Raw genomic sequence first — 27769 nt, 5'->3', positions numbered from 1 at the left:
TACTCTGGAAAACAGTATGGAGATTCCTCAAAAAAATAAAAATCGAACTGCTTTTTGACCCAGCTATCCCACTTTTAGGAATATGCCCCAAGTACACCATAGCAGTGTTTCAAAAGGAGAAATGTACCTCATATTTATGGCAGCATTGTTCACAATAGAGAAGATCTGGAAACAGCCCTAGTGTCTGTCAGTGGACGAGTGGATTAAAAAGCAGTGGTACATACAGTGTGTCCATAAAGTCATGGTGCACTTTTGACCCGTCACAGGAAAGCAACAAAAGATGATAGAAATGTGAAATCTGCACCAAATAAAAGGAAAATCCTCCCAGTTTCTGTAGGATGATGTGACAGCATGTGCGCATTTGCAGATGATGACGCAACACTGTGTATACAGTGGAGCAGCCCACGGCCATGCCAGTCGAGATGTGGACGGTACAGAGGAAAGTTCAGTGTGTTCTGTGGCTCACTAAATTTGAATCCGTGACCTAAGTGCAACATGAATATCGGCAGGTTTATAATGAAGCACTAGCACATAGGAATAACATTACTCGGTGGGATAAGCAGTTGAAGGAAACCAGCAGTTTGGTGGAGAAACCCCGTTCTGGTAGGCCATCAGTCAGTGACGAGTCTGTAGAGGCTGTACAGGATAGCTACCTAAGGAGCCCTAAAAAATCTGTGTGTGTGCCCACATTGAACTGCACTGAATAGGTATAAAGCTGGGAGAGTTTTCCTTTTATTTGGTGCAGATCTCACATTTCTGTTCTCTTTTGTTGCTTTCCTGTGACCGTTCAAAAGTGCACCATGACTTTAGGGACACACTGTATATACAATGGAATACTATGGGGCTATGAAAAAGAAGGAAGTCTTACCTTTTGCGACAACATGGATGGACCTGGAAACTATTATGTTAAGTGAAATAAGCCAGGCAGAAAAAGAAAAATATTATGTGATTTCACTCATTTGAGGAATCCAATGAACAGTGTGAACTGAGGAACGGAATTGAGACAGCGGAGGGATCAAAGGCATCAGAGGAAAGGAGAACAGAGGGAAAGGGGATGATAGGATGGGATAAAGCTGAAGGGATTGGGGGAGGGCATTACGAGGGGGCAAGGGAGATGTTGAGGGGAATAGGTGGGAGGGGGGATGCATTCGGGACAACACTGGAATCTATGTAAACACAGTAAATTAAAATCAATAAAAAAATATCAGAAACAAACAATTTTTTTTTCATTTTTCCTCACCTTGCCTTTTTTTGTTCTTGTTTTACTCCATGCTACCTTAATACCTTACCGTGTTTCCTTGAAAATAAGACAGTGTCTGATATTAATTTTTGTTCCTAAAGACACACTGGGTCTTACATTCAGGGGATGTCTTATTTTTCCATGTACAAGAATTCACATTTATTGTTGAACAAAAAATCAGCGTTTATTAATATCCTGTAGTAATGTCATCACAAAATCAGCATAACCAGCCAAACTCTGAATTCCATCAAGAATTTCTTATGATTCTATTTTCAAGTAAAACAATCTATGCTGTCTCCCAAAAAATAAGACAGTGTCTTATATTAATTTTTGCTTCTAAAGACATGCTAGGTCTTATATTCAGGGGAGGCCTTATATTTTTAAGCTTGAAAAAAAATTGCACTAGGTCTTATTTTCGGGGGATGTCTTATTTTCGGGGAAATGGGTATTTATGAACCCAGCTATAGTCTATCCTTTGAGGCCTAGAAATGTGGGGATTTACTTTTAAGAAAAGTTTTTGCAGTTTGTATAAAAGGATCCATGGGAGTAAAGTGTTATATATTACAGTACTCAAGGGAAAATGGGATTGCTATTTTGATGATTTTGAACTGATTTTTATTCTATTAGAGTTTTTTGTTTAACAAATCCTCTTTATGCCTTTTTCAGTAGGAAAAAACTTGTGTTTACATCACCCAAAACTAATAGGAGAATGCACATTCTTACCTTTTGACTTTATTTTAAGAACTATGGCACACCTCACCACACATAATTCTCAAATGTTAATATATATATTTCTTGGAATTATCATTGAACTCAAAAGACAATGGCCAAGAACAATCTTGTAGCACAACATTTTAACTCAATTATCTCCTTGGAAACAGCAATGTCATGTTCCATTCTCACAGTAAATCCTGAAGTTGATTAAAGTGGGATAAAGATTCATCCTTCTGCCTCTCGTAGGTCAGCCATCATCTAGACTCAGTAACCATAATACAGCTTTGTTTCTCTACTGAAGCAAGTACTGTCTGTGAGTCTGTCTTTTCCGCTTCAGTTTTCTTGTTGGAAAGATGAGATAGTAGTTCTATCTGTCCTTTAATTACATCTGCATCAGGTGGCAAAAAGAAGTTGCTTGAATCACTTATGCTTTGGCACATTAAAAGTAGTTGCTGGAATCACTGATAGAATAAATATTTACCTAGCAATGGTCTAATTTCTTGCTGAGTGGTTAAGAGAATGATGCTGCAGAGTTATCATCTGACCCAATGCTATTAGGAAGAAAGTTCCTCACAGTTCTTTGAGCCCTGGGACTTCTTGTGCTAAACTTTTATCTCATAGCTTATTCTTTAAAAGCTGTTATTTTATTGAAATGATTTTTTCCCCTTATGCTTGACTAGTGCTTGGCGTCATGAGTCAGCAACCGATATTCCAGTTTTGTTGGAGTATGTTGTGAATCAGTTTTTGGATTTTATTCAATTACATGCTTTTAAAAATGAAAGCACAATATCCTGGAGCTGGCAAGGCCCAGTAGATGCCATCTGTATACAGAATGATCATTCACGGGTCATTCATTAAAGGTCTTAGAGTCTGGTTCTTTATACTTTCTTTGCTGCCATTTGCATTTTGGGTTATATACAGCAAGACCTTTGCTAGTCCTTCATGTAAAAGATTTAGGAAGCTTTAAGAGTGCTCTTGAGGTAATAAATTAAAAAGCACTTTGCAAACATTAAGATGGTGACATTCAAAAGGGCAGGAACTGGATCTGTCTCACTCATGAGTAACTGTATCCCCAGGATTCAGCATGGTGCTTGTTTCTGACTGAAAGTGTGGAGCGCAATATATAACATTATTAGTGCCATGATTGATTTGAGAAATGACCTATAAACTCTAGCTTTGAAAATAAGATAGAATGTTATTTTGATGTATAATACAAAATGATATTTAAGGGAACTTATTTTGTTTAGACTTTATTTAAAGGAAGATTTTCCTGCTTATTAAAGAGATATGTAGCCTGACCAGGTTGGTGGCACAGTGGATAGAGCATTGGCCTGGGATGCAGGTCCTGAGGTCACAGCCTAAAGCACAGGCTCATCTGGCTTGAGCATGGTCTGACCAGCTTGAGCACAGGGGCACCAGCTTGAGCATGGGATTATAGACATGACTGCATGGTCACTGGCTTGAGCCCAAGGTCACTGGCTTAAGTAAGGGGTTACTGGTTCAGCTGGAGCCTCCCGTTCAAGGCACATATGAGAAAGCAATCAATGAACAACTAAGGAGCCACAACAAAGAATTGATGCTTTTCATCACTCTCTCTTCTTGTCTATCTGGCCCTATCTATTCTTCCCCCCAAAAAAGAAAAGAGGGAGATACGTAATAGCAGCTACCCTTAAACCATGGTTTTGATCATTAATTTTTAGTTCCTGGAAGCATAGCCCCTCCTAATATGGGGTACTTTCATGTGGTTATATAGAACTCTGTGAAAGTAAAATTGTATAGTAAAAACATATTATATTACTTATATGAGAGCTTAAAATGCCAATCATTTCCAAATTTTTAAAAATAAGACTTTAAAAGTGTGAGGGGTGAAGAAAAGAGCTGTATTTTATTAACATGTTTGATAATTTTGAGATTATATTTGGTATCAGGTATGCCTTTGAGAAGTTCTATGAATGAAGTACAGTTTTATAATTAAAAATACCATGAAACCAGTTAGATAGACACAGTAGATGATGTGTAAGACCTGGTTTTATTTGTCTTTATATTGAATAAATTTTAGTTCTGTTTTCTCTTTAACATTAGTTGCTTTGTTTTTACATTCATGACTACAATGGGAGTATTTTCAGAGCTTCTTAAACTGGGTATTTCAAAATATACAAAACAAAGTAATTTTCTTAGTAATCTAGATGAATTTCCCTTTCAGGTAAGTGAATCTTCTACACCCTTAGTTGCATAGATTTCTAGCTAACAAATGTGACTTTATTTGAAGACTGATCTATCAAATTTCCTGCCCCCTAGGACATGAGAAACTTGAGGTTCGCACTGAAACAAGAAGGCCACAGCAGAAGAGATATATTTGAGATCCTCACGAAATATGCCTTTCCCCTGGCCCATAGTCTGGTAAATTCCAGGGTTCTCCTCAGTGTCGGAAGGTTCTCGGGTGTCTCCTCTTTCGTGTACTGTCTGTGCTGCACTTTCTAGTGTGATGTGTATACAAGGGTGTTTCTTAAAGATCATTGATCCATTTTCAGAGGGAGTAGGCCTCTCCTATGCTAGTCTGTGTGGGATGGCTCACCCCAGGTGACTGCAGCGTGGGCCTTGAGGTAGGTTGGAGCCCTGAGTGAGCCGGAGAGCTTGTCCTGTAGCAGCTTGTACTCACCTACTGCTGAGCATGCTCTCGGTCTTGGCTAGTCCTCTGTAAAAGGCGTGAGGTTGTGAAGTGGGCCATAGCAGCTTTAGTGCCACACTGTGAAGACACCCCAGAGGTTGTTCTCAACTTAGGAGCTAAAAAGTGATTTGTATCAGGCTATTGTGGCACCAGTTATACATAAGAATCAGTCCTCTGAGCCTAAATGCCATCTAAGCAACCACACTTCTAAAATTCAGATATATTTTACTTATATTGCAGGCAGTTGCTGAATAAGGCAGGCTTATTTTTTTTTTAAAAGAATGCCACTTTAAATGTCATTTGATAGCATTTAGTGTATATTTGGTAGGACAAACTTATCTGTGTGTTTATTTATCACCTATGATTTTATCTATAACAAGATTCAGGATGTGTATACCTAAAACTTTTCCTTCCTATTCACCAAACTGAGTAATCTAACTTTGTTTTACCACATGATTGAAATAAAGTTTACCACACATCTTGCTTTTAAAACAATCTTTGTATTCTGTCCTAGTGGTCTTGCCTTCCTTTTTGTTCCGCCATGCCTCGCTCACATCTTCTTACCCCTCTCCTTGTGTTTGACTCTAAACAAACTTGGAAGCGAACACCTTCTATGGAGTAAGCAAGGAAATAATTATTTACAAATATATCTATATCTATATGTATGTATATATCTATCTATCTATGGATGCCTTTATTTTAAGTATAGCATAAATATGTTGTGTGCTAGACTAAAGGTGATGAAAAACATCATTAAACAAAAGAGCTGCTTTGTAATGTATCTCTTCTTCCTATGGCTGTCTTTTAATTAATTAATTTATTTGCCATAAGTGCGTCAGATTTTTTTCTAGTGAGAAAAAGGCTTCTGTCTTTCCAAATTTCATTAGCAGTTATTTCAGTCAAAGGAAATGCGTGGTTGATTAAAAAGGATAATTATACAAAGACTGCAGGGTTCCAGAAGGATATGAAGTAGACTCATCATGAATCATGTGATTGTAGGTGCAAATGTAATGCTTAAAACAAATGCAGTGATATCATAGAGTTAAATATATTTTCAGCCTTTTCTCGGTTTTTGATTAAATATGTGATTTAAAATGTATTTCAGTATTAAATATTTTTAACTCTTAGGGTAAAAAGTTTTATGGGACCACATCTTTGAAATTTTTATGAAAGTGAGAATGTTAAGTCTAATCCATGAAAATTTAATTTGGGAAAATGTCTTGTCTTTGGGTTTTACATATCTGGCCCTAAATTAATCAGAAATGTAAAGAGTGGCTCACATAAATTTGAAGGAGCTGAGGCCCCAATCTATCTATAAACTCTTGCTTCATTATTCACCTCCTTTCTCTGGCATCTTCTGCCTCTTTTAGGGTTAACTTCCCTAAAAAAAAGTCAAGAATTGAACCAGTTTTCCCCTAAACTGCTGTCCCATCATTCACTTTCATTTCAGTCTTCTGGAAAATGTAGCATATCCTTATTTCCAGTTCATTAATTCTCCCAACCCATTCCAGTATCCAGCTTTATTGGAAGTAAACTTCTTGGAACTCATGACCTTTTACTGGCCAAATCTAGGGCCTCACTTTAGTCTTAATTCTGTTTGCTCTTGCCCAGGCATTCAACCACTTTGACCACCCTCTTGCAAGTCTTGCTTTCTGTATTTCTCGATTGTCTTGAATACTTTTTCCCAGCCCCCACTGTTCTGTCTTTTCCTTAAAGACAGAACATCTCATCATTGGTCCCCTATTAGCCTTCTTCTCATATTATTTTCTTTGCCTTGATGATTTCATTTAGTCCCATATTATAAGCTGTCATTGATGTGTTGGTGATTTCTAAGTGTAGCCCTGACATTGGTCTTAAGTGAATCTAACAAGCCTATCTCTTAAGCATCTTCCTCTGGAAGTTCATGAGGATCACAAACTTGTCATCTCCCTAACCTCTTTGCAGCTCACCAGACCTACTCTTCACACTACATGTCCCTCAGTTTGAATGATCCTCAGTTGCTCAAGTTCAATAACTTGAAGTCATCCTTCTTATTCTTCCTCTGCCTTGCTTCATAGACACATCAGTTCCAAACCCTATAGCAGGCATCCCCAAACTACGGCCCGTGGGCCGCAATGTGGCCCCCTGAGGCCATTTATCCAGCCCCCACTGCACTTCTGGAAGGGGCACCTATTTCATTGGTGGTCAGTGAGAGGACCACTGTATTTGGCAGCCCTCCAATGGTCTGAGGGACAGTGAACTGGCCCCCTGTGTAAAAAGTTTGGAGACCCCTGCCCTATAGGTTCTACTTATTAGTAACTCTCAAATATTTTTTACGTATGTCTAGTTGTGCTTTCTAATTTAAGCCATCCATCCCAACTGGCTTCCCTTCTTTCAGTTTCCTCTCCTTGCAATTTATCCTATACAATGCTGCCGGTTTTGATCATATCGCTCTGTGTTTCACTCCCCGCCAAAAATAAATTAATAAATAAAAAATTTCAGTGACTTTCCATGGCTTATACCCTATACTTCAACTCCACAGGACCACCCTGTGCCCCTCTGGTACACATAGAACTTCCTTGACTTAGAGCCTTTGACTTTATTGTCCCCTTCATCTGCAGTCCTGTTGTCTCTTTAAGTCCATCTTCCACCACCTTGCTAAGTCCTCCATCCTTTTCCACATCTTATGCATTCTCCTCATAAGCGAGTTCATTTCCCCTCTTACGCGTTAGACTTGGCAGGTACTTCTGTCAGAGCACTTATCTTAGTTTGCCTTATATAATAATTGTGTAGTAATTGCCTGTCCTTTTTGCTGAACTGTGAGCTTATCAACGTGGGGATCAACCTTTTTTTTTTTAATCTCTCTAACCTGAACAAAATTACTTATGCATGAGAGCTGTATAACGATTGCTTTTTTATTGATCTTGGGTTTAGTAAAAAATGAAGGGGGAATCATTATAGGAAAACAAATGGGATGGATTTCTGGATGTTGTAGATCTAGTACCAGAGCCTAACATTTCAGGTTGCTGTCATTGGAGGGGTCCACAGAGGGTTTGATTTATTTATTTATTTTTTTATTTATTAATGAGAGACATGGAGGCATGGAGGCAGGAAGGCAGAAGGACAGACTGGCGCATGCGCCCCAACCGGGATCCACCCAGCAAGCCCACTAGGTGGTGTTGCTCTGTATACTCTGTCCATCTGGGGCCACTGCTCCGTTGCTTGGAACCAAGCCATTTCAGTGCCTGAGGTGAGGCCATGGAACCTTCCTCAGCACCTGGGGCCAAATTACTCAAACCATTTGAGCCATGGCTGCAGGAGGAGGAAAAGAGAGAGAGAGAGAGAAGGGGAGACGGGTGGAGAAGCAGATGTTTGCTTCTCCTGTGTGTCCTGACTAGGAATCGAACCTAGGACTTCCACATGCCAGCCAACACTCTACTGCTGAGCCAACCGGCCAAGGACAAAGGGTTTGATTTTTTCCAGTCTATGATACTTTGCCTTCTTTTTTGTATTTGTGCTAGAAATCACTGCTTAAAATGTGAACTGAATTGTTCATATAAAGTTTTGGAAAATTAAGCTCTCTAATTTTTAACCACTAAAAGTAGTTTTTAAAAAGCTAAACTAGACATCAAAACAACACAAGATACAGATAAAAACAAGCCAGCTACTGACATGGCTTTTGAAATGTCAGTTCCTGCTACTCAAGTCAACATGTGCATCTGTTTCATAAATCAAGTTTATTTCAAAGTACTGTTTTGGGTGCTGTTGGGCAGTATTGATGGCAGATGAGGAGTACTACCAGATGAACGATACCTAGTCCCGTTCAGGGATCTGACAGGTTATATGACAAGCACGTTTGGCCCCAACATTAGACATTGTACATTCATTGCTATAAGAGAAATGCAGAGGAAGTCCATTGGGAAGTCTCAGGAAGAAGACAGCATATCCACCTGGCCTGTGGTGGCACAGTAGATAAAGTGTCGACCGGGAATGCTGAGGTCACCAGTTCAAAACCCTGGGCTTGACTGGCCAAGACACATATGACAAACAATCAATGAACAACTGAAGTGAAGCAATTACAAGTTAATACTTCTCGCTCCCCCCTCCTCTCTCTGTAAAATCAGTAAATAAAATCTTTAAAGAAGGAGAAGGAGGAGAAAAGAAGACAGAGCATCCAACCCAGATTGGAAAAGGCTGAATGGAATTGATAGTCATTTGGGTTGGGCCTTAAAGAAGGGTTATCATTTCCAGTTGGCTAGGATGATGGGAGAAAGTGGAATTTCAGATAAAGAGGCAAGACCCTGGCCCTTGACATAGCAGAGAGGAAGCTGGAAGTATTACAAAGTGTTTATGAGAGTAGCCAGTGATATTTGGTTGGAGTGTGAGGAAGAGAAAGAGATCTGGGGTCACCCAATGGAGATCCTTGGTATGATAAAGAGTTTGTACTTTGGGAAGTAGCAGAAACCACTGAAGGTTTTTAAATAAATGATGGACTGAAGAATGGATAGGAGAAGAGAGCTCCTGAAGCCAGGAAGGGGAGTCAGAGGGCAGGCAAGAAGTCCATAGTGCTGAACTAGGACCCTGGTGATCTGAAGGACACATCTAGGCTGAAGAACACATCTAGATGCACATGATCAGTGTTGCTTCTCATTTCATTTTCCATCTGAAAGTGAGCTATTTGCTTTTATCTAGACCAGTGATCCCCAACCCCCGGGCCGCGGACCGGTACCGGTCCATGGGCCATTTGGTACCAGTCTGCAGAGAAAGAATAAATAACTTACATTATTTCCATTTTATTTATATTTAAGTCTGAACGATGTTTTATTTTTAAAAAAATGACCAGATTCCCTCTGTTACATCCGTCTAAGACTCACTCTTGACGCTTGTCTCGATCACATGATACATTTATCCGTCCCATCCTAAAGGCCAGTCCGTGAAAATATTTTCTGACATTAAACCGGTCCATGGCCCAAAAAAAGGTTGGGGACCACTGATCTAGGCCACATGCTGCAGATTCTTCTCTCATGTCTCTAACCATTCTCTTTCACTTTGGGGGCTCCTTCCCCAGTCCCCTTCACTACCTATAAACTGCAGAAGGCCAAAGGCAGAGAGAAGTTTAAGAAGATAATCATGGGTGTGCTATGCTGGAGAGGGGAGGATCAGAAGAGTCCTTTAGATTTGATGTTTACAAGCTTTCTGGGGACCTTAACTGAACTGCTTGTGGTTGAGACCTTTCCTTTGTATCCCCAAATACAGTGCCTGGCATACATTTGTTGAACTTTTTTGAATCCAGGAAAATGATTTGAGTGGAGGGGACAGAAGCCAGATTTTTAGGGATTTAAAGGGAGAGTAGGCAATGCTAAAAAAAAAAAGGAGTGGTAGCAGCCAGGTTGAGGAAAGAAGCATTTTCCTTAGAGTCTGAGAGAGGTGAAGAGACATATGTCTTTTCAAGGCAAGAGAAAGAAGGGATCCTTTCTTGAGCAGGATCCTGGGGAATGCAGAGGGGGATAGGATTAAACCCAGTTTGTAGGGTGGTTTTGGAAAGAAGGGACAGTTATATCTCTGAGACAGGAGGGGAATAAAAGTTTCCAAACTGCCGCAGTAGGGAATGCTAGAGTGTGCCAAAAAGGGATTTCCTGGAAGCGTAATCTAAGCATGATTGCATTGAACAATACAAAAAGGCCCTGCTTGAAAAAATATCACTTTGTTAACATTAATGAAACTGTTCAAGTTACTGCAGATTATTATAATGTCTTTTATTGGCCATTTGAAGTCAGAAGTAAACTTGCTGTTATATCCATGCAATATTGTTTGCAGGCCAAGAGAGGTGTGTTCCGAATCCAGCTGTGGGCTGAATAGTATATAAGTGGACTTTTTTCTTTCAGACCACTCCTTTGGCTCTCTCTCACCTCCTTCCCCATTAGTATTTTTACCACTCAGTGTGTTCATGTTGGAATTTGAACTCTGAATTAAATGTGAGCAGTCTAGCCACACAGAGTTGACCTCAAACCATTAACTTGATTTTTTTTGTATTATATCCATCCATAATACAAAATTGTTTAAATAACATTTTCTATTACAGCTAAAGAATTGGTTGTTTTATTTTTGCTTTGCTTTTCAAGATGCATTGTAACTCAATACTAGTTCTGTGTAAATGATACATTTTTATTATAAGAAATGTGGCAATGCTTCTGATACAGTGGCATTTTTTGTTTAATGGTGGGAACAGAAGTTGAGTCTGTAGGAGCAGAGCCTGATAGTGCTACAGAAAAATAAAGAGTTTGATTGTTGGGGTGATTATGTTCAATGCCAAAGTTCTTCCGTTATTGTTTGCTCATTTTTTTACTCAGATGGGATAGTCAGTGGTAACATAAATTTTGGATGAAAAAAATTTTTAACTATGAATCCCAACCTATTATTGAATCATAAAGTCAATTTACTAGATTGCAACCAGCATTTTTTAAATGGAATAGAAAACATTCAAAGCATAACATGTAATATGGATAAATGTAGATTTTTGAAACGTTTCTGTCACCTATGTGTGTATATATGTCTGGGTCATGGTATAAAGTATGTGGCTCTTTGTTAATCATGTTCTAGAAATTTTGAAAAACAGTTTTAGATAATGGTAGAATGTATATAATAAAATGTGCTTTAGGTTAATTTAAGCATTAATAAAGTCTCTTTAGTCAATTATTACAACAATAGACATGCATAGATTTTCTTGAATTTTGTCTAAGTTGAAGGGCTTGAGTTTGTGACTGGACTCATTGGACATAGACTCAGAATTCTTGTAGGGCTAGAAGAAATGGAGACTGAGACCCAGATGCCAGGTTCTCAGCAGCCACTGATTAGGGGGCCCTGTGAGACGGCCTGTCTGCAGACACAGCAGCCTGTGTCTGAATCTGGCTCAGTCACTTACCTGCTTGGTGACTTTGAAAGTCACATAGTATTTATGTGCTTCAGTGTTCTCATCTGTAATTGGGATAATAACACTGTCAACCCTATAGGGATTTTGTGAGGATTAAATGGAAAGTGTGTACAACAGTGCCTGGCTCGCAGTAAGTGTTCAATAAATGTCAGTTCTGTTATTAGCACACCATTTTCCCAGCAGGTGCAAAGAATAAAGGATGATTACCCCAACACACTTTTTCCCAAGAGTATTAATAAAGTAATTGTGATCACTTGTGAGATGCTTTAAGCCCTTGAAATGAAAGGTACTATACAAATAAAGGTAAGGGTTTTTATTAACAAATCATTGGTTGTACCTTGATGATGGATTAGTTGAAAGTATTAAATTTCAAGTATTAAATCCAGAAAGCATCTTAACTAAAAATATGAAACATGGACAGCCATAATATGTAATAAACAGAACTCTTCAGAAATTGTTTTTCATCTTTTTCTTTCTACTTTGGACCCTATACAGGCCTGTTGTTTCCAGGGTAACATGGCTCAGTGAATTTGTGTTTCTGCACTTTCTACTTTTTGTACCATTCTAAATTAAGCTCTTTAGTGTCACAATATTTCCTACTTCTTAATCTACGAGCTGTTTAGCAGTCATATAGTTGCAAAGTTTGTTGGTGTTTTGTTTGTTTGTTTGTTTTGGCAAATTTAACCTTCTTATGGGCAGTGGAAATTGGCACAGGAGAGAAGACTCTTCTTTCTGGCTCTGTTTTTGAGAAAAGCAACCAGGTTGCAAAGCCTGTTCTGTAGAGACCAGCAACCTTCCATCACTGACAGCACTGTGTTTTATACTGTATGCAGAGGCTGGAAGCAGTATCTTTGAAACAGCAGCATCTTTGAGAGCAGCGCTCATCTGTATATGCAGGAGTTAGTAACTGCTGCCTTTGGTTTTCATAGCTTTTACTGATTATTTATATTTGCCTAGCTTTGGTGAACCACATCAAAACCCTGTAGCATTATTTAAGCACTGTACCACTTCTACCTTGTGTCTTCTCTTGATCTATTCCACTTGTGCTTACTTGTAAAAATAATTACATAAAATTAAGAAAGTGGATTATGGTGTGTGCATTATGGTATTTGGAAGTGGGACTTTTGGAGGTAATTAGTTTTAGATTAAATTGTGGAGTGGACCCTCATGATGGAATTAGTGTCCCTGTAAAAAGAGGAAGTGCACTTATGGAAGAGCTCACTGCCTCCACTGTGTGTGGTACAGCAAGAAGGCTGCCCTCTGTATACTGGGAAGTGGGCCCTTGTCAGAACACTGCCATACTGGCATTCTGATCTTGGATTTCCAGCCTCCAGAACTGTGAGAAATAAAGGTTTGTTGTTTCAAGCCACCCAATCTGTGGTATCTTGTTATAGAAACTCAAACTAAGACAGGTATACAGTAAAATTATCTCCCTCCCTCCTAGCACCCTTCAGCCACCCCATTCCTCTCCTCACACACAGTTGGTGTGTTCAGCCTATTACTATCCACCCAGTGATAGTTTAGACCTATATAGGCAGCTTGGCATTTACATATATTTTCTAACTCATCAGTAGATAGTGTGTAATGAGTGGGCTTCTTACTCTATTTATGACTGTACAGTACTCTGTTGACTGTCCCCTACTTTATTGATTCAATCCTCTATTAATGGATATTAAGATTATTTCCAATCTTTTGCTATTCTATAAACTACAGCAGTGGATAACCTTGCATATACATGATTTTGTATGGTTTTATTTGTATTGTAGGATAAATTCTTAGAAGTAGAATTACTGATATTGCTGAATTTTCCTTTATATGGCTCTGGTTGCAATGGAGTAAGGGCCCCAAATAGGCAAAGCATCGCCCCCTAGTGGGCTTGCTGGGTGGATCCCGGTTGGGTCACTGTGGGGGTCTCTCTCTGCCTTCCCTCCTCTCACTAAAGAGAAAAAGTTATATTCCCATTTATGGAAGATGTACTAGCTTTCACTCCCACATGCAGTGTGGTAGAGTGCCTGTTTCCAGACATTCTCTCCAACTGAATGAGTTTCCTATAGCTGCTATAACAGTGTACCACCAACTCAGTGGCTTAAAGAAACATGAGTGTATCATCTTACAGTTCTGGAGGTCAGAAGTCCAAAATGAGTTTCATTGAGCTAATATCAAGGTGTCAGCAGGGCTGCATTTCTTCCAGAGCCTCTAGGGAAGAATCCATTCATTGTGTTTCCAGCTTCTAGTAGCCACCATATTTCTTGAATTGTGGCCTCTTCCTCCCTGTTCAGAGCCAGCAAGAGTGAGTCAAGTCCTTTGAATCACTCTGACTTTGCTCTAAGCCATCATCATATCTCCTCCTCTGACTTTGACTCTTCTGCCTCTCCCTTCTATTTCTCTGGACCTTCTTGTTTACATTAGGCATACTTGGGAAATCCAGGGTAATTGTCCTATCTTAAAGTCAACTGGTTGGCAAATTTAATGCTATCTGCAACTTGAATTCATTTTTGCCATGTATAGCAATATAACTCAGGTCCTAGGAATTAGTATATGAACATCTTTAGGGGGCCATTATTCTTCCTACCACACAAAGCCAGTATACTTTCTAATTTTTTTATCTTTCCTAATCTATAGGTGAAAATGTATTTTCATAGTTTTTTTTATTTGTCTTATTTAATGAAATTGAGTATCTTTTGGTTTGAGCTATTTGTATTTCTATCTCTGCATTCTACGTATCTTCTGCCATTTTTCTTTGGTGATATTGGTCTTTTTCTTGTTAATTTTAGGAACTCTTCATGTAATAACTATACTGATTTATTTTATGGGTTGCACATATTTTTCCCATATACCTTTTGACTTTTCTTATGGTGGCTTTTGCTAATGAATTTTTAAAAATAGTTATTGTAAGAATTTCTATTTCTCTCTCTCTCTCTCTCTCTCTCTCTCTCTCTCTCTCTCTCTCTCTCTCCTGATATTCCTAAGACCAGCCCAAGTTCCATGATTCACTTGGAGAACTCACAGAACTCAGCATATGCCATGTTCCCCCCAAAATAAGACAGTGTCTTATATTAATTTTTGCTTCTAAAGATGCGCTGGGTCTTATTCTCAGGGGAGGTCTTATTTTTCCATGAACAAGAATTCACATATATTGTTGAACAAAAAGTCAACATTTATTAATATACTGTAGTCATGTCATCACAAATATCAGCATAACCAGCCAAACTCTGAATTCTATCAAGAATTTCTTGTGACTCTATTTCCATGTACAACCATCTACCCTGTTTCCCCCAAAATAAGACAGTGTCTTAAAATAATTTTTGCAGCCCTGGCCGGTTGGCACAGTGGTAGAGCGTCAGCCTGGCGTGCAGGAGTCCCCAGTTTGATTCCCGGCCAGGGCACACAGGAGAAGCGCCCATCTGCTTCTCCACTCCCTCTCCTTCCTCTCTGTCTCTCTCTTCCCCTCCCGCAGCCAAGGCTCCATTGGAACAAAGTTTGCCTGGGCACTGAGGATGGCTCTGTGGCCTCTGCCTCAGGCGATAGAATGGCTCTGATTGTGGCAGAGTGTCGCCCCAGATAGGCAGAGCATCGCCCCCTGGTGGGCATGCCGGGTGGATCCCGGTCGGGCGCATGCGGGAGTCTGACTGCCTCCCCGTTTCCAACCTCAGAAAAATACAAAAAACAAACAAACAAAAAAAACAAAATAATTTTTGCTCCTAAAGGTGTGCTAGGTCTTATTTTCAAGGGAGGCCTTATATATCTAAGCTTGAAAAGAATTGCACTAGGTCTTATTTTCAGGGGATGTCTTGTGTTCGGGAAAACTATATATAGTTGTACTCAAAAGTGTGATTTATTGTAGCAAAAGGGAAAGTCACATGGGGTGAAGTCTGAGGAAACTAGGCATGAGCTTCCAGAGTCTTTTCCCAGTCCAGTCTCACAGGATGGACTTAATTTCCCCAGCAACAAGTTGTGACAACACTTAATACCCAAGGTTTTTATTGGGGGCTAATCACATTGGCACTTTCTGCCTGGCACATACCAAATTACTGGGCTCCCAGAAGGAAATCAGAGATTCAGAATAAAATACAGTCTAGGCACCATAAACCACTTTTAGAAGTTAGGGAATGGTGAGAACTTTCGCAAAACATATGTTTCCAGCCTGACCTGTGGTGGCGCAGTGGATAAAGCGTTGACCTGGAAATGCTGAGGTCGCCGGTTCAAAACCCTGGGCTTGCCTGGTCAAGGCACATATGGGAGTTGATGCTTCCAGCTCCTCCCCCCTTCTCTCTCTCTCTGTCTCCTCTGTCTCTCTCCTCTCTAAAATGAATAAATAAATAAATAAATACTTTAAAAAAAAACACATATGTTTCCAGATACCAACCAAGGGTCATACCATGCAAGCAGGCCTTTTTAAGGAGAGCAGTCTCAGAACTGGTAGGTTAACTCTGTCTGCACACCTTTGTTTTATAGTTTCTGGGTTTTACATCCAAATTAGGAAGGTCTTCTCCACTCAGAATTATCAAAGAATTATCCCACATTCCTCTAATACTTCATTTCTTATTTAAAATTTAAATATTTTATCATTTTGGAATTTATTTGTGGTTACTGTGTAAGGAATGAATCCAACTCTTCTGTACCCTGTTGTGACACCATTTGTTGACTAACCCACTGATTTAAAATATGACCTTTTTCACACACTAAATTCCTCTACCTATTTGGCTAGGCCCAGGGAGCTAATACCCACTACTTGTTACCAAGGAGCATAGTTTTCCTGTGTGACATGGATGGACAGATGCATACACACAGGTTATCAGGGGAACAGAAAGTAAGGTTGGTATCAAGGAAGGCTCCCTAGAAGAACCAAATACTGAATAATGAGTAGGAGCATTGGCCAGGCAGAAATGGACATGAGAACTGTGGGAACAGTATGTGCAAATGTGGAAAGGCCGGACACAGGCAGGGCCTGCATATAGGCTGGTGTCTGGGATTGGTGTGAGTGAAAGTGTAGTGGAAAGAGATGGTGCTGGAGGGGAAGGCTGGGCCAAACTTACAGAGGTTAACATACCCTACCGAGAATTTCTGATTTTTAACAGAAGTTGAGGGAAGCCATTATAGGGTCTTAAGCAGGAAAGTGACATGATTTCATTTCTATTTCAAAAACATTACTTGCGCTGCAGAGTGAATAGAGAGGGTCAGTCAGTAGAATATTCCTGGAGATGGTTGTTAGTCACCTAAGTGTGTGATGATCAGGGCTTGAAATGGGGAGAAGGAGAGTGACAGGAGAGAATCGACTTGAGAAAGATCTAGAAGGTTAGATCAGTGGAGTTTGTTGATTGAATACAGTTATGAGGGGGATGGGATGATAGGGAACAATCCAGCCTGGATAACCAGGTTGATGGTGGGACCAGTGGCTGAAATGGGGAATATGGGAAGGGGGGTGAAGAAGAGGTAGTGAATTCCATTTTGGATATTCTGTCACAAGTATCTAGGGGACAACTAGGTATAGATATAGATCAGTGGGTTTTTAACCACCATGCTGGTCTGCCAGAAATTTTGTGTTGGTCCTCAAAAGAGGTAAGCCCCTGACGTTGTATGAAGATTCTAAACCTAATGATTATGGATTATAATCTTCAACAACAGGGGGGTTACCTCTTTTGCATACTGGCATGAAATTTCTGGTGGACTGTCACTGGTTCACAGGTGGGTGGTTGAAAACCACCAGCTATCTAAGAAGGCAGGTGGCTACAGAAATGTAGAGTTCTGGCATGGGAGAGGTTTATTTGGTAGGCCTGGATATGATCATTGGCATTTTCATAAATGTGACCAAAATTACCAGGAGAGAAAATTAGTGAGAAGAAAGAGGTACAGTGAGCAAACCCTGAGAAATGTCAGCCTTAAACAATTACACTGGGGAACAAAATGTTTGTTTTATCCACAAAAGCACTTGTTCTTACCTAATTCAAGTGTGCTGATCTCAAATCTGACATTAGTTTTTCTCTGTAAGCTAGTTTTTTTGCAATTAAAGATTTTAGGTTTTCATCTCGTATAATTTTCAACATTTAGTTTAACATAATGAAGTAGAATGTCTTCTTGGGCATCATCTTTGTGAAAATATAATAATTTATATAATTCAGTAAATACACTAATATACTAAAAGATATGATTGCATCAGAATTTGTCTACAATTTCAAAATAGAATGTATTAAAACACTTATTTTAATCATGAAATTTGTGCAAAACTTCTTTAAATTCTCTTCAGGCAAAAATTGCCTTTGTAGCTCTTCCGTTTGTTTACTTGTTGAGGACAATCTCGTTTGATGCTCCAGCAATAGTCTGCTCATCACTAACAGCTCCAAGATTTTCAGGAAACTTATCAAGGTGACTGTTCAGGAAGTGAATCTTAATGCTCATGTTACATCCAGTGTCGTGGAAAGCCAACAGCATCCTTTGAACCAGAAGTTCATAGTTTTCTGCTTTTTTTGTTGCCAAGGAAGTTCTTTGTAACTGCCACAAGACTGCCATCCTGCTTGCTCCTCCTTATTCATCTTCCTGGCAAATTCTTGGTCACATATGAGGGTTCGAATTTGAGGTCCATCAAATACACCTGCTTTTATCTTCTCAAAAGACAAGGCAGGAAAAGCAGAAATAATATGTTGAAAGTATTCACTTTCTCTATTCAAAGCCTGAACAAACTGCTTCCTTTAGCCCAGTTTGATGTGAAGTGGGGGGAAAATGATCCTGTCTCAATTAACTACAGGTTTATTCACAATATTCTGCATCCCTACTTCCAGAGCTTCACGTTTTGGCCACTCCTTCTGTGTCCAGTGTTTCTCCTGAGCTCGGCTGTCCCACAAACACAGAAAGCAAGGATACTTCGTGAAACCTCTCTGTTGTCCTAGCAGGAAACTTACCATTTTAAGATCCACACAAATGATCCCGTTATGCTCCTCATACTTCAGAAAGTCGAGGACAAATTTTATGTTATTCTTACTAAGTCATTCAATTCGAGTTGGCTAAACTGCTGAGGGGTTAATGACTGCTTGGCATCAGAAGAAGACCCTTCAGATTCTACAGCCATTTCCTCATGCATCTTATCAAATATACTTGATCACCATGTTCACTTTCTTCGTCCTTAGAAGAAATAAAACCTTTGAAAACTGGAACTGGGAGTGTCTCAGAGTGTGGGATAGGTCGTATTGCTGAAGGAATATTAGGATGTGCGATCATATACCGTTTTTTCTTGCTGATGCCCTTTGTATGGATCAGACAGAAATAATAGTCACTGCTGTGGTCCTTAGGTTTACGCAAAGCCATGGGAATACCAAAAGGCATTCCTTTGCATATTTCTTTTGTCCAGTCATGAAACATTTCCTCACAATTATGACACACAATATGAGTAGCCCAATTCTTGTCTTGATTGCCAAGGGGAACTTGGAAATAGGCAATATATACACGTGTCACAAATGACAAAATATTGGGCCTTTGACATTGAAGTATGTAACAGCCACATATATAACAGAAGGTGTCAGGACTATCATATTTATGCCTACTTGAAGAAGCGATGATTCAATCTTAAAACAAAATAAGAGGGTGTTTTTGTCAGATAATAATTTTTACATTTAAAAACAACTACAATTATGTAAAACTGATGTTTGTAAAACATTGCCTTGTGGTTATGTTCAATCCAAGAGTCGTTGCCCTTTAACTCCAATTTAAAAACCAATGCATGCCATTAACTATAACAAAAATAAATTAAAATTGCATAAAAACTGGAACATGCACCAAAAAACGGATTTCAGAATTGAAATCAGCAATGCAGAAATATATAGAAAAAGTTCTAAAACCTCATTAAACAGAAAATGGAAAAAAAAATTTCCCGATGTTATCTTTTTTTTTTATATTAAATTTAATGCAATGACTGATAAATCAGGGTACATATGTTGAGAGAAAACATCTCCAAATTATTTTGATATTTGATTATGCTGCATACACCTCACCCAAAGTCAAATTGTCTTCTGCCACCTTCTATTTGGTTTTCTTTGTGCCCCTCCCCTCCCCCACCCCTTCTCTCCTTCCTCGCCACATTCCCCCCACCTCCCACCCCCCACCCCGTTACCATCACAATCTTGTCCATGTCTCTGAGTCTCATTTTTATGTCCCATCTATGTATGGATTCATATAGTTCTTAGTTTTTTCTGATTTACTTATTTCACTCAGTATAAGTTATCAAGGCCCATCCATGTTATTGTAAAAGATCCGATGTCATCGTTTCGTATGGCTGAGTAGTATTCCATAGTATATATGTACCAAAGCTTTTTAATCCACTCGTCCTCTGACGGACAATTGGGTTGTTTCCAGGTCTTCGCTATTGTGAATAATGATGTCAAAAACATGGGGGTGCATTTCTCCTTTTGGAGCAGTTCTATGGTGTTCTTGGGATATATTCCTAAACGTGGGATAGCTGGGTCAAAAGGCAGTTTTATTTTCAATTTTTTGAGGAATCTCCATACTGTTTTCCACAGAGGCTGCACCAGTCTACATTCCCACCAGCAATGCAGGAGGATTCTCTTTTCTCCACATCCTCGCCAGCCCTTACTCTGTGTTGTTTTGTTGATGAGCACCATACTGACTGGTGTGAGGTGGTATCTCATTGTGGTTTTAATTTACATTTCTCAAATGATTAGTGATTTTGAGCATTTTTTCATATGCTTATTGGCCATCTGTATGTCCTCTTTGAAAAGCGTCTATTCATTTCTTTTTCCCATTTTTTGATTGGATTGTTTGTCTTCCTGGTATTGACATTTATAAGTTCTTTATAAATTTTGGTTATTAACCTCTTCTCAGATATATTGTCAAATATGTTCTCCAATTGTGTAGTTTGTCTTTTTATTCTGTTCTTATTGTCTTTAGCTGTGCAAAAGCTTTTTAGTTTGATATAGTCCCATTTGTTTATCCTGTCTTTTATTTCACTTCCCTGTGGAAATAAATCAGCAAATATATTGCTGTGAGAGAGGTTGAAGAGCTTACTGCCTATGTTTTCTTCTCAGATGCTTATGCTTTCATGGCTTACATTTAAGTCTTATATCCATTTTGAGTTTATTTTTGTGAATGGTGTGAGTTGGTGGTCTAGTTTCATTTTTTTGCAGGTAGCTGTCCAATTATCCCAACACAATTTATTAAAGAGGCTGTCTTTACTCCATTGTATTTCCTTACCTCCTTTGTCAAATATCAGTTGTCCATAGAGCTGTGGGTTTATTTATGGGTTCTCTGTTTTGTTTCATTGATCTATATGCCTGTTCCTATGCCAGTACCAGGCTGTTTTGAGTACAATGGCCTTGTAGTATAACTTGATATCCCACTTTATTCTTCTCTTTTAAGATTGCTGAGGCTATTCGTGTTCTTTTTTGGTTCCATATAAATTTTTGGAATATGTGATCTGTATTTTTGAAGTATGTTATTGGTATTTTAATTGGTATTGCATTGAATTTATAGATTGCTTTGGGTAAATATAGATATTTTAATGATGTTTCTTATTCCTAACCATGAGCACGGTATATGCTTACACTTGTTTGTATCTTCCTTGATTACTTACTTTTATCAATGTTTTATAATTTTCTGAGTACAAATCTTTAGTCTTCTTGGTTAAATTTACTCCTAGGTACTTTATTTTTTTGGTTGTAATAGTGAAGGGGATTGTTTCCTTAATTCCTCTTTCTGACTGTTCATTGTTGGCGTATAAAAATGCCTCTGATTTCTGAGTATTGATTTTATATCCTACCACTTTGCTGAATTCATTTATCAGGTCCAGTAGTTTTTGACTGAGACTTTAGGGTTTTCTATATACAATATCATATCATCTGCGAGTAATGATAGTTTTACTTCTTTTCCAACTTGAATACCTTTTATTTCTTCTTCTTGTCTGATTCCTGTGGCTAGGACTTTCAGTACTATGTTGAATAAGTGTGGTGAAAGGAGGCACCACTGCCTTGGTCCTGATCTTAAGGGGATTGCTTTTGATTTTTGCCCAGTGAGTATGATGTTTGCTGTGGGTTTGTCATAGATGGCCTTTATCATTTTGAGGTATGTTCCCTGTATTCCTACTTTGCTGAGAGTTTTGACCATGAACAGGTGCTGGATTTTATCAAATGCTTTTTCTGCATCTATTGAAATTATCATGTGGTTTTTCTCCTTCCTTTGGTTTATGTAATGAATCACATTGATTGATTTGCAAGTATTGTACCAACCTTGCCTCCCCAGAATAAATTCTACTTGATCATGGTGTATGATTTTTTCCATATATTGTTGGATAGGGTTTGCTAATATTTTGTTGAGGATTTTAGCATCTATATTCATCAGGGATATTGGCCTATAATTTTCTTTCTTTGTGTTGTCTTTGCCTGGTTTTGGAATCAGAATTATGCTCGCCTCATAAAAGGAGCTTGGAAGTCTTCCTTCCTCTTGAATTTTTTCAAATAGCTTGAGAATGATAGGTGTTAGTTCTTGTTTGAATATTTGGTAGAATTCACTTGTGAAGCCATCAGGCCCGGGACTTTTCTTTGTTGGGAGTTTTTTGATAACTGTTTCAATCTCATTTGGTGTAATTGGTCTGTTTAGGTTGTCTGATTCTTCCAGATTAATTTTTGGAAGATTGTATGTTTCAAGGAATTTGTCCATTTCATCTGGGTTGTCTAGCTTTTTGGCATACAGTTCTTCATAGTATTTTCTTACAATATTTTGTATTTCTGTTGTGTCAGTTGTTATTTCTCCACTCTCACTTCTAATTTTCTTTATTTGAGTCCTCCCTCTATTTTTGTGTGTGTCTAGTTAAAGGTTCATCAATCTTGTTTACCTTTTCAAAGAACCAGCTCCTGGTTTCATTGATCCTCTGTATTGTTTCTTTAGCCTCTATGTCATTTATTTCTGCTCTGATCTTTATTTCCTTCCCTCTACTACATTTGGGCTTTACTTGCTGTTCTTTTTCTAGTTCTTTTAGATGCAGGGTTAAGTTGTTTATTTGAGCTTTTTCTAGCTTCTTAAAGTGTGCCTGTAGTGCTATGAACTTCTCTCAGTACTGTTTTTGCCGTGTCCCATAAATTTTGAGTTGTTGTATGCTTATTGTCATTTGTTTCTAGGAATTTTTTTTATTTCTTCTTTGATCTCATTCTCAATCCATTCGTTATTTAACAACCTGCTATTTAGTCTCTATATGTTTGAGAGATTTTGAGCTTTTCTGTTGTGGTTCATTTCTAGTTTCATGCCATTGTGATCAGAGAAAGTGCTTGATATGATTTCAATCTTCTTAAATTTGTTGAGATCACTTTTGTGCCTAACATGTGGTCTATCCTAGAGAATGTACCATGAGCACTTGAAAAGAATGTATATTCTGGTGCTTTAGGGTGAAATGTTCTGAAGATATCTATTAAATCGAGTTGATTTAGTGTGTCCTTTAAGTCTGCTGTTTCTTTGTTAGTTTTTTTTCTTGAGGATCTATCTAGTGATGTTAGTGCGGTATTGAAATACTCTACTATTATAGTATTGCTGTTGATCTCACCCTTTATATCCATCAAAGTCTGTTATATATTTAGGTGCTCCTATATTAGGTGCATAGATATTTATATTAGTTATATCTTCCTGTTGGATTACTCCCTTTATCATTATGTAGTGGCCTTCTTTATCTATTACTATATACTTTGTTTTAAAGTCCATTTTGTCTGATATAAGTATTGCTACCCCAGTTCTTTTTTCATTTCCATTTGCTTGAAATGTTTTTTCCATCCTTTTACCTTCAACCTATGTGCATCTTTTGTTATAAGGTGTGTCTCTTGTAGACAGCACATGTATGGGTCCTATTTTCTTATCCATGCAGCTACCCTATGTCTTTTGATTGGATCACTTAATCCATTTACATTTAAGGTTATTATGCATATGTAGTTTTTTATTGCCATTTTATTCTTTAAAGCTGTATTCCTCTTTTGCTATATTCTTTTCCCACTTTGATCTGTTTACAATAGGCCCCTTAACATTTCCTGCAGCATTGGTTTGGTTGTAATGAATTCCTTGAGGGTTTTTTTGTCTAGAAAGCTTTTTATTTCTCCTTCAATTTTTATTGATAGCCTTGCTCGATAAATTAGACTTGGTTGTAGGTTCTTGTTCCGCATTCCTTTGAATATTTCTTGCCATTCCTTTCTGGCCTCAAGTGTTTCTGTTGAGAAGTCGGATGTCATCCTTTTGGGGGCTCCTTTGTAGGTGATAGCTTTTTTTTCTCTTGCAGCTTTTAATATTTTCTCTTTATCTCTTAGCTTTGGCATTTTAATTATGATGTGTCTTGGTGTAGGTTTCTTTGGGTTTCTCTTTAATGGAGTTCTCTGTTCTTCTTGAACTTGTGAGAGTTTCTCCTGCATTAATTTAGGGAAGTTTTCTGCTATGATATGATTGAACAAAGTCTCTATCCCTTGTTCTTTCTCTTCTTCTTCAGGAACCCCTATAATGCAGATGTTATTTCTCTTCATGTTGTCACAGAGCTTTCTAAGAGTTTCCTCAGACTTTTTGAGTCTCTTTTCTTTTTTATTCTCTGCTTTCTTGTCTTCATTCAAGTTGTCCTCCAACTTGCTGATTTGATCCTCATTTCCACCTATTTTGTTTTTAATTCCTTCCATTGTGGTCTTCATTTCTGATATTGTATTTGTCATCTCCGACTGATTCTTTTTTCATATTTTAATATTCTTTTTTATACTTGCTATTTCTTTATTTAGGTGTTCGTAATGACCATCCATTGTTGTTCTATGATCCCTAAGCATCCTTATAATCATTATTTTGAACTTCGCATCTGGAAGTTTGGTTATTTCCATATCACTTAGTTCATCTCCTGTAGTTTTCTGTTGTGGTTTCATTTGGAATGCACTTCTTTGTCTTCTCATTATGTCTGTGTTTTGTTCGTAGGGTTGGTTGAGTCTCTGCTTGGTGTTGTCTGCCTTCTGTTTTCAATTGTGTTATTTCTAGGTCTTCTTGGGTTGGTATCAACTATCATTTGTAATCCACTTTCAGATTTGGGCTGCTTTCAAGTCTTTTTTTGTTTGTTTTCTTAACAGTTTATAGTCTTGTTTACTGATCTCAGCAGGGGGCTTCCTTCAAACTGTATCCAGGAATGCAGTGGGTGTAACCTGAGACTCTGAATGCCTCTTCTACCAGATAATCTCTCTGGGGGCAGGGTGTTTTCTCAGCTTCAGTAGGGCTAGATGTATCTCAGATCTCCATGGAGACCTGAGTTACTGCCCCTCCTCCCCACTTCTTGTTTTCAGCTGTGTCTTGTTGTGCTGATTGGAAGTGAAGAGATGTCTAGAGATCCGTGATCTGGAAGCACTTTTATCTTTTGTTATATAGAAAGATCAGTCCCTCCCTCTGCTATGGCCGCCTCCAGCCCTGGATGAGTCAGCTTTTTAGGTCATCCTCAGCATTCCTCTGCCCCTCACCATCTGTCCCTCTCTCTCCCTTTTCCTCTTGGAATACAAGCCGGTCCTTTCAACACACCTCGCTCCCTGGTCGCCAGGCAAGTGGCTGTGAGCAGTATTTTCTGCTCTTTTCCCTGGAGTGAGAGCCCCTGTGGGCTCTGAGCCTCACACCCACTTCCGTTCCTGTTAGCAGGGGAGATTCAGGCATTCCCTACCAGGTTTGTTGTGGCTTCTTCTTTGCTCCTTGGTTTTTGAGAGCTCTTCTTGTAGTCCAGAGTTGGTTTTTCATGCTGATTGTTTATAAATTGATTTGTATTCCAGTTTGGTGGTGAGAGCTGGGAGTCTGTGTGTCTGCCTACTCCGCTGCCATCTTCCCTCCCTCCCGGTGTTATCTTTATGATAGGTGGTAAGGAATGTTTGTTTTCCAAAATGGTTTCAAATGACATTGCAGATGTACTTTTGTGGTCCTTTCCTGGATAAGTGAATATGTATATTTATATATGAAGATACTGTTGATTCAGGCATATTGAACTATCTTCCCCGGGAAAGTGATGGCAATAGGATGAGGAGAATTATACAAAGTATAGATGTTAATTTATGTGCTAGCTACTTTTTACCTGTGAGATTTTTGTCCAATTTTGGTATATAATTACTTTTGATGCAGTTTTATTAATTTACTGAGTCATGTAATGTGAAATCACCTGAAATCACTATCTAGCATGAAGATGTTAGTTGGAATTATAATCTTTGCTAACTTTTAGTGCCTCCTATGATTCTTCTTTAAGATTTTAGGCTTTTTTTGTCCAACTTTAATGAAAGTGGGTTTTTATTTTCTTAGATGCGGGAGGTCTTGTATCCTGAGTGTAATGTAAAAGATGAAAAAGGTAATTTTACCTTGATGCACCCTTGCATGGTAGACTGAAGCTTTTAAAAAGATAAATATCTTCAATTTTAGATATCAAATTAGAGAAAGTTCACTTAAATTTCTATTCAAAGGTTGCAAATTCTATCAGGAAAGAAGTAGTGAATGGTCCCCTGAATTTTTAAGTCTGGATATATTCAGAGCTCTAGTCTATTTGCTGAGTGAAAAGAGTCTGCTTTTCCTAAAAATCATGTCCATCAATGATTATGGCACTGCATGGTGGTGACTCATTTGAAAGCACTGTTAAATCTATATAGTTTATCAATTTATTGCCTCAATTCTATGAAAATGGTTTTCTTCTATAATTGTATTCCTTTGGGATGATATTTAATTTTTGTATCTTATTGTCAAACATCCAGTTCTGAGACACCGTATCACATGTCTGGGGAAGGAGGCTGTCTGGAAGGGGGCTTTATGAGCTCTAGGAATCCTAATTTTGTGACAGAAGGAAGGAAACTCATGAATCACTTACCATTTATAGCTTCTATTCAACAAAAATAAACCTAATCTGGATGTGTTTTAATTGAGTTGGTATATTTTGGTGAACCATGTTCTCCCAATAAAATAGAAATAAATTTTTTAAAATAAAAATAATGAAGTACTTTATACATACACACAAATAATGGTTAATTAAGTATAAGGTAAAATCTGTTGTCATTTCAGACTTTTCCCCCACAAGACACAACAGTGATAAACATAGCTAAATTAAAATAACAAATTACATTCTTTTTGTCAGAGCTATTTGTATCCCTAGTGTGAAATTGCAAATTTTCATCTCAACCTTGTGCTTTAACATTTTTCAGATGTTACATTGTGCTATTTTTAATATTGGAAAAAATGTACATGGTTGCTCTTTTTTTTTTTTTTTTAAGTCTCCATGCATGGTATCTCTTAACTAGAAGGAATCTGAATTGGTGAAATGCTCAATTACTAATATAGAGCCAGAGCCAAATAAAGGAAGACCCTTTCCCTTGAAACTAGGAGAAGCACTTGAGACTGTACATTTTCTAATGTTAGTTTCCTGATTTAGATATTGGACTCTAGTTATGTAAGATGTTCACATTGGGGAGGCTGAGTGAAGGGTACATGGGACTTCCCTGTGCATTTGCTTTCAGTTTCTTGTAATCTATAATTATTTCAAATAACTTTTTTAAAAAAAAGTAAATCCGCCCTCCATAATTACTTGACCACACAGACTCCTTAGGCTGGCCTCCTAACAAGTGTTCTGGTGTATTCCCTGTGGCCCTTTGAGATCAGGGCAATCGCCCCCTACAGATCCTGGTTCAGTGGGGTGAGGTGGGGCACAGGAAGTAACTAGCACCTTGGGAAATTGCTCCCATCTCCAATCCTGAGGCAGAGATCAAGTGACAGTCCAGGCCCTGAAAGAAAGCCGTGGAGGATTTCCTGAAGCACCAACTACAGCTACCGGTAACATTCAGCAAACTACTTCTCTACTCTGAGGCTTCGCTTAAGCTGGGACTGAACCATTCTTAAGTTATTGAAAGGCCCTGAAATGAAATTGGTGCTAGACAGGTTCAGGTTCATGGAGTGGACTTTATTACCAGTTTTGCAAACCCAACTCCCTGCTGTTTCTCATAAAGGGAAGTTCTATAGAACCGATTCTATCCATGGGACTTAAATTTCCCAAAGAAAGGGGCCACGCTAACCTAAGTTATAGTTATGGATAATGTCAATCTGCTCGAAGCCTTAAAAATGTATTATCTATAAGAGGAAAAATGACAGTTAAGAACCTCAAGAAATGTAATCCATTAGTTTGGGTTTTAACAGTTTTCAGACAGGAACTTTAAGTAGGCTTGTAACAAGTTATTACTTGTAGGGAATTTTATACTTTTTTTAATAATAAGGTACAGATGAACAGATT

General features: G+C 38.4%; 1 protein-coding gene across 2 annotated transcripts in view; it reads left to right on the top strand.

Moving 5' to 3' along the window:
* The window catches only part of MTM1 (myotubularin 1), a 183889-nt gene that overhangs the window by 93417 nt on the left and 62703 nt on the right, over positions 1-27769 (top strand). For both annotated transcript variants that reach the window (XM_066357634.1, XM_066357633.1), the window contains exon 6: positions 4253-4354. In XM_066357634.1, coding sequence (XP_066213731.1) covers positions 4253-4354 — 102 coding nt within the window. The remainder of the gene's footprint in view (positions 1-4252; positions 4355-27769) is intronic.

The sequence above is a fragment of the Saccopteryx leptura genome, chromosome X (assembly GCF_036850995.1).
Source record: "Saccopteryx leptura isolate mSacLep1 chromosome X, mSacLep1_pri_phased_curated, whole genome shotgun sequence".
In the NCBI taxonomy this organism is placed as follows: domain Eukaryota; kingdom Metazoa; phylum Chordata; class Mammalia; order Chiroptera; family Emballonuridae; genus Saccopteryx; species Saccopteryx leptura.
This window is presented reverse-complemented; position numbering and strand designations above follow the sequence as displayed.